At 41.5% G+C, this 8,474-nt stretch overlaps 1 protein-coding gene across 1 annotated transcript in view; it reads right to left on the reverse strand.

Annotated features, from left to right (window-relative positions):
- The window catches only part of LOC105294779 (triple functional domain protein-like), a 236,917-nt gene that overhangs the window by 132,255 nt on the left and 96,188 nt on the right, over positions 1-8,474 (reverse strand). The window contains exon 2 of the mRNA XM_023532946.1: positions 1,871-1,945. Coding sequence (XP_023388714.1) covers positions 1,871-1,945 — 75 coding nt within the window. The remainder of the gene's footprint in view (positions 1-1,870; positions 1,946-8,474) is intronic.

The following is an 8,474-nucleotide window of genomic DNA, read 5'->3' on the forward strand; positions in this document are numbered from 1 at the left end:
ATTGTGGTGGCACCTACTAACTTCACTTCATTAACACAGCTGGTAAAGTCCTGCAGGCTCTCATATTTTAAAACCATTCTGTACCAATTTGTTGCAATGCGAAACCGCTCTCCCCACTAAAGATACCCAGCTTTAATTAACCCTGCAGAATTTAAGGTTTTAGTAAAGATTTATGATAAACTCTGAGGAATGCTGATTTTATTTCTTCAATTAATTAAAAGAGAAATCATTTTTGTTTCGATAGGAACCTACATAAAAATTCCATCTAATAACATATTCTGTTTTAAATGCCTAATAAAGGAATGAATACAAATGAAAACCATCAGTCTAAACCTTCCGCTGTTCCTTGCATGCCTGTCTCCAGGAGCTTAACAAAAAAGGCAGCAGAAAAGCAAGAAATTTAGGAAGGAAAGTGGGACAGAAGGAGCAAGTGCTCTCCTCACAGACACAAACTCTAAAATAAAAACCTGACGAACACGCGGGATCGGTTTTCTTTAAGACTTTCTTACTGATACCTCTCATACGTATGAACAGAGCTTTTTCATTATTATTAACTTTAAAATCCACCTGTAAACTACAACGTCAGGAACTCACCAGACTAGAACGACTCCATATTATGCAGTTTGTCAGCAAATGATTAGAAAATAGCAAAGGCTACTTCTGACACAGTGAACCACAAGCCAAGTGTTTGTTATTTTTCATTTGTTTTTAACCACGTATTCCCAACAGCATAAAGCATCTTCTTCTTTTCACGAACTTCGTACACTCTTCTGTGAACCTACAAACGTGTTCGATTTACTTCAGCAAAATATCAAATGGTGTTTAGTAGGGGCCGAGGAATACTGCCAGATAGAAAGAGAGGGGAGAGTAATGAAAACACCACAGGAAGCTGCACCCTAAATATGTGCCAGTCCCACAGGCCAGAAGGACACACACGGCATATAAAAGCAGCGAACAGTGTTAAATTCAAAATAAAACGCTTTCAAGAGAAGACATCAGATCAGCATAGTATGACCAAGAACGATAAAAATTTATCAAGGGAAACATCCGGGAGGAGTGCCTTAAAGCATGAGACAATGGACACATTCACTCCTTGCTAAAACAGAGCCGAAAACTCTTGCAAACCTTTGTACTGGAACAAATGGACTAGTGCCCAAACGGTGTAACACGCAGGGGCTATTCCGTTCATACAGGAGGGAGCCAAGGAGACAACCCAAAAAAGCCCTAAAGCTGACCCTCTGTGTGCAGAGAAGAGGGCAGTCAGGTGCCCCCAAGCCTTCAGCCTGTCATCACACTGCCAGAGGCCCAGGCGCCCCAAGGACCAGGTCCTACAGGTAAGGGGAGGACCCAGCTGGTAGAAGATCACTGGGGCTTTCACGGTCCATCGCAAGGGTTCTAGGACCAAAGAGGCCAAAGGAAGAGATGTCATGGATGTGAGGGCTTTCTCACCTCCCAAAGGAGGGAGCCACAGGGAGCTACAGAACACAAGAAACCACGATAAGAAATTCAGGACCTGTAGACATACGGTCACATTCCCACCACTTTTGCTGAGATGACAGACTTTTTTTAAAAGTATCAGTTGTTTTACTTAACTGATCGGGGCAAAAGCCAAAAGTCTGTTGAGCCACAGACACCGGCATATTTTAATCACCAATGCTAACTGGCTTAGGATGTGCCTGCTGGCTAAAAGAAAATGCTCTGGGAACCAGTTTCTCAGGAAAATGCTTTGAGAATAAAGCAGTTAAAAATCCACCAAAATGCCAATGCTTTTGTGTATGGCAGGTGAGTCAGTTTATTATTTCAGACTCTCATACTGTGTCAGAAGCAGTTGGAGAAACAAAAAAAAAGGCATTCCAAAGTTAAACGTTACCTGAAAGGTATGCAACTTTTTCCTTTAAAATTGGTAAAACATCCATAGCTTTCATCTCATCATTTTTTCGAAACCCTGAAATACAGAAGGAAAAAACAAAATTACTAGGTTGCTTGAGTTACAGTTAATTTCTTAACAATTCTATCCAATGCAAAAAAGAGCAGTTTTCTTCACGCCCATTAAATCAACTCTTGAATATATCTGAAAACATCTGAAATCTACAAAGGGAAGTCGCTGGTCACAGCGTTAGCTTCTATTTTAATGCCAAGCAATGATGTGCACACAGACCCAGAGGCTACTGTATCCAGCTGGCTCCCAGCCATTTCTAACAATAAGAATCCGGTCCCCAAAAGATAGGACATGAAATCGGTCCAGATCATTTCAAAACTCTTCATTCTAATCTTACAGATTAATGTAAATAAATACTAGCAAATAAAGCAGCAACATTGTTTTTTAAAAACTGCTATTTGTAGCACACTAAAACCTCTAGGGGGAGCTCAAAGCCGCATCTTACCAGACTTTAGAGTCGTTAAAAATACACAGTGGCAGAGAGGACAGAAGATTATAAATAGCTGGGGACTGGCCACAGCTCCCTCTTGGCTGTGCCCTTCCAGGCTTTCTGTGTCATGCCCCCCTGGAGGAATGTCACTGGTTAACGTGGTAAGATGGCCCAGTGCCACCTGCTTCAGAGGGTGGCAAGGCCCTCATCTCACTGCAAACCAACTCTCCCCATGGCCCTCAACACCTTAGATGGCCAAGTGGAGATCTCATGGAAAGGTCACACGCAGCACACAGTTCAGGCCAAGCCAACTTCCATCTAAGCAAAAGGAATTCTTGTAGCCCACACACGTCTAGCCCAGCTCACCAGGGCGAATGTCCACATGGGGGTTAGGGGTGAAAAATGTTCATACTCATAACACCTCAGGATATTTCTCTTGGAGGTCTCTAACAGATCATCTGTGCTCGAGGATGTTGGCCATACTCATCAAAACCATAACTATCGTTATTGGCCGAGCAATCTCTAAAAAAAAGACAAAAAGTGCTGTTCGTTTTTGTATGTTTTTGCCAAAATAGTACAAGAGAAGCATCCAGAAAGTTAGCTTGGTCACACAACCAATGCAAAACGTAGACCTGGAATTAGAAAGTAAATGAATTGAGCCTGCGTAGCTCCTACTGGTCCAGCCCAGCCACAAACTAAATCCACAGAACACGACGATCTTAAGGCGCCGGAGAGCGACCAAACGCAAGGAGAGAACGTGGAAAGAGGGAATTGCTTTGCCCACACCTCCCAGACGAGAGCTTTGAGCCTGAGGACAGGGCCCAGTCTAAGCCACATGGAACTGCTAAAACAAGAAACGGGACACAGGTCAGGGCGACGACAGCAGCTGAAACTGAGCAATCACGGAAAGGAGAAGGGGAGCCCCAAATTCTGAGTATAAACTTGGCCAAGTCTCTGGCTGTCCCCTGAGCCTCATACGCGCAGGGAGGGCAATGTTTAGGTTCAAGTCGAGGCAGGAGAGTTTGTAGCCTGAGTCTCACCCAGTTAGCAGCCTGCTAAAGCAAGCAAGCGAACCACAAAGTCAGCACCTTTGAGAGGAATATAACAGAACCCAGTCTGCACAGCGCATCATTCACAGAGGCAAAGAATGACTGAATTAATGGTGTGATTGCATTAAGTAAATCTCTCCTGTCCACAGAACATGTCCTAAGAACCCAGTTTTTTAAGGGGAATGACAATGACTGACAATCGCCATGGACTCTGCATAAAGACAGCAGCAAACACATCCTGATGAGGACCCTGAGGTCCAGGAGGCTTCATGACACTAACCTGGCCGGCCATGAAAGGGCTCAACACAACCCAGGCCACCAGCTCACCAGGCAGTATTGTTTTCCAGCATATCACGCTTCACGCTGGCAACCCACCAAGCTTATGAAACAGTGGCTGTTCATAAAAAGCAAAACAAGAGCCAAAGGTTCTGCAATTTCATCCTTAAGGCTCCTTCAAAACTCTTGAATGGATGCAGTCTAGTCTCAGCAATTCACTGCCCGTCACTGGGTCATTCACTACTGAGTGGGCCCACAAAGACCGATAACATCCCGATTCCATCTGAGGTGGACATGGATGGCAGTAGGGCAAATGCGAAGAAGAACTGGGCACCACAGCAGCCCTGGAGGAGACAAGTTTATGAACACCCACAGAACGAGGCACAGAATGAAAAGTTCCATAAGCAGCACAAAGTGCTAGGGGCCCGGGCAAATGTGGAGGCAGAAGAAACACTAGGAAGGATTAAACCCAATCTACAGAGATTTGAAGAGGATCCCCTTTCTACTGCCAGCAAAGAAAGGGCATGCTTCCTGCCATTCCCACACAGCCTAGGACACCAACGCCCTGCCTAGGACACAGTGATGCCCTCCGAGAAATGCCACCCACTGCAGTCCTGGCCTCCCACACTCCGGAAACAGGAGCCCACCTGCGGGTCTAGCTCCCTCTCACACAACTCTCAAGGAGAAGGTCCTAATCCCGGTGCTGGTCCCTTGAAAGAGGACTGTGTGACTTACACGATAATGCCGAAGCATTCCTGACAGCCCCCGTGGACTCTGAACCACACCTATTCGCTAATGCCTGATGGAGCGAATGATGGAAGCTGGAGCTGCCCGTGCCAGGCCGCCCCACAGGAAGAACGTCGCACTGACGTGAAAAGTGAAGAAAACAGAACTTAACAATGAAAGTCTCAGTCTCCTGTGTCCCACTGTAAAGCCACAGTCTCAGTCCCAAGTGTCTTTAGTTTCTTAAAACTGTGGTGACATTAGCCTATCAATTCCTGAACTACCCTAAATTAAATAAGATTCAGTCTTTCTAGAGGAGGAAAGGCACATGAATCAAAGGCTAAACTGGTGCTGAAATGTGTTATATTTCTTTTGTGATATACGTATATATATATGTCCAAACAAAAACTAGAATATAAATATAAATTCTAAAGTTTTACCATAATATTTGTTGCATATGTCACAGGAAGAGAGATTTTTTTAAATTAAAATTGTCAACTGAAACTTTTAAAACAAAACAAAAAGAAAAAAAGCAGATCTATAAATCTAAACACACAAAGAAACAGAAGTTGTGGCTATTACGGCAGTCACCTAAGCATTATCTTTTATTGCGTTTCCATTTTAAAAATAATGTACCCAATAAGCAAAAGACTGAAGATGTATGTGTATGTACTAAAGCTAGATTAAATACATCATGTAACTTTCAGTTAAAAGAAGGAAGAACTCAGCCACGAAATATCCTCAGATCAAAAAGGCAGATTCGGTTCCATGCCCTAAAGAACTATTTCTGAAAACAGCGTGTGTGACCATAAAAAAAAAAAAAAAAAAAAAAAAAAAAAAATTTACAAAGAAATGGCTTCTGTGCTATTTCAGTGATTCTAGATTACACTGCAGATAACACAACTCCTACTGTCTTTTCCCCTCATGCACTAAAGGATCTAGCTGTGGCTCCTAAACTTTTGGAACAAACAGATATGTTTAGTGACCATTGACGGAAGCACACACCTCTCCTCCCACGCTCACAGAGAGGGAAAGGAACGTCATGTGTCCCCTTGGAGTGACGCTTCTAAATCCCAGAACATATCTCTGTGTCACAGGCCAGGAGTCAGCAGCAGTTTTACTTCCAAGTGTCACCAAGGGAGTTTGAAAATGCCACTAATAGGTGGAAGGGGGTACCACAAAGAGAGTTTTGGTAAAATTCAGAAAGGGCAGAAAAAGATGAGCAACTTGAGAGACGATAACTAATGAAAAGGTCAATGGTCAAAGTTAGAGAACATTTAGTTGTGCCTATTTTGCGAATTGCTGTACATCCTTTAAGTACATTCTGCTGCGTGAGACAAAGAAGCCGATGTGAATTTTAAGGAATCGCCAGCCTCAGGAGACAGCCAGCCCAGGCTCATCCGTAGGACAGAGGACGTTTGCCGGGGATGTCTTAAAAGGCCAGCGACAAGTGTTCTCTCAAACCAAGTTCACAAGGAACTGAATCTGAATGTTCACATGACAAAGTCTGCCACTATTCTAAGATCTTGAGGTTAACATTTGTTGAATGCCACTAAAGAAAAAGAGTTTAGGTTAAAAATTAGATTTTGTCGTTAATATAAATGTGCAGTTAGTGCTTAACAATTTCCTCTCCTCTTTCCAGTTTCAAGTTTATACAAATAATACCTTTTCCTAAAACAACTGTATTTGAGTATTTAAAGGTTTTAATATACGCATTTAAAAAATCTCAACTCCAAGGGTCAGCATATTACTTGCCAAAATGGATTCTGCTATCACCTTTTAAATTGCTATTTGGTTCAGCTGCATGTCAATCTGAAGTAAATGTTAAACCCCTGCTCCCGAATTGCTCATATGTCTTTAAATGAGAAGCATTATGTTGCCCATCAAGAAGTTAGTTTTTCTTTCTCTTCCTCTGACTCAGCCTGCTCAGCCAGAGGATGGCTGTTTAGTTTCCTGCTGCATCCCAGATACCCAAGACAGGGCACGACATAGGCGGCTGGATGAATGAGTGAATGAACAGACGGACATGCCTCCCGGGCTCTGTGCCCCCGCTGAGAAACTCCAAAGTTCTTCGGCACTTTCTTTTTTAAGTTGTGAGAGATAAAGCTCGGTGTTGTTCAGATGGCTATTCCTATAGTTTTCGATCCGTAACAAGAAAATTAACCTCTCTTCCCCAAGAGGAAACACTCTGCAAGTTATCATTCAACTACGAAAAATCTTATAGTGGCATCAGTGGTCTGAAACTTCAACCATCTAATGCCTCACTGGTCAGATCAATTTCTCATTTTTCTCCTAAGACTCTGTGAGGAGGTGCTGTATTGTTATTGTTGACAAATACCTTTTGAAGCAAGTCATGGCTGACCAGAATGCTCACTCAATTGGTCACTTCTTGGTGTTAGATATTTTTTTAAACAACAAATAGAAATGACAAGCCCCCAAGATTTTTTACTTACTAAGAAAAAAACATGGAAATATGTTCACAATGAGTAAAAGCTTTTATGCAGTCAGTACATTATTCTAAAAGTTTTTTTTACATTGTGGTTAGAAAAATTTAAGGTGAAATAAATCGAATGAGTTAAAAATGAATCCGATTTAAAAATATTTTAACTAAAAGACGGGTTAATTTTTTAACCCCAAATTTCTCTCAGATACTAGTAACTTGAAATTTTATGTAATTCTCAAACTAGTCAGATGAGGCTTTTAATAAAAAGTATTAGAAAAAAGCATAGTCATTTCTTGATCATTTGAGCTGAACAAAATATCTGGTGCCTTGTTCTGAACTGTCTCCCTCACCTCCTGCACTTGGATTTGTCCTTGGAAGACAATCCACAAAACCAACTCTGCTCCTCATCCATTTCAGAAAACACTGTCAGCTGTCCTACTTTGGCATTTACTAAATGGGAAAATCGAAAGTAGGAGAAACTGGGGAAAAAAAATCCTATACTTATAAAAGCACAGGTTGTATTAACAATAAAAAAGTGATTAATAAAGCAGCATTTTGATATAACGAAAGGTACATTAACAGTAAGCTGGAGGATTACTATTAGTCCCGGGTCTTGGTAATTACCAGATTGTACTCATCAGTGTATTTAGGGGAAACGTGGGCGCGCACGCACCCCTAAACACAAAGAGCGGAGTGATAAATCTCTGCATCAGCGGCGGCGCGCATGCGCATGCACAAATGGAGGTGACGTCACCCTTTCCAGGCAGGCCGGCCGCAGTTCCGACTCCTGGACCTTTCTCTGCAGTGCCTGCAGGATTAGTCACAGATCACAGGGAGCGGCGGTGCGCGGTGGCACAATGTTGTGCTATCAAGGGTTTTAGTAGGGCAAGCACTTAGACTAGTGTTGCATAGGAAAGAAGCATTTTAACTAGCCTGGATCCCTACAAAATGTTTAATGAGGCAAAGATAAAAGGTTATAAATCAAATGGTAAAAACGTGTTTTTTACTTATAATTAAAACATAACGCAAACCTTACATCATTTATATATATAACTACAATCCACACATACACAATGTTTATAAAATGCACAGAAAGTGAATTAAGTAGTTACACATCAAGAATATAAACGTGTTCACAGACCACACCACACAGGAATATGAATGGGGTTTTATAGTGCAACATTATAATTTTTACTTATAACCTTTATGGTTATAATAACTGTCAGACTGGTTGATTTATTCCTTAGCAAAATTTTGGAAGCCATTGCCTGTAACATAATACCTTTAAGGAAGAAAAAGCAACATAAGTTTGACTGATTCAAGGTAGATAAGGGTATTTCACCTTAAAATAGCTCTGGTTTTTAATGTCTTGAGCACAAAACACAGGACAAACCAAAGTAACCCCAAAGACTGTAACAACAGAAATATCTTCAACTGTAACATTTTAATGTAAATGTAAATGGAACAATCTATAGAATTTTTAACATTTAATGATTTAATTATGTATTAACTATGCATTACAAGTTAATTAAAAAGCATAATTCAAACCAATGGAAGGGAATATTTCAATAGCCTGAAACGGAGCACTATTATAAAGGGATTCTACCTTCTCAC

The sequence above is a fragment of the Pteropus vampyrus genome, unplaced genomic scaffold (genome assembly GCF_000151845.1).
Source record: "Pteropus vampyrus isolate Shadow unplaced genomic scaffold, Pvam_2.0 Scaffold94, whole genome shotgun sequence".
NCBI lineage: Eukaryota > Metazoa > Chordata > Mammalia > Chiroptera > Pteropodidae > Pteropus > Pteropus vampyrus.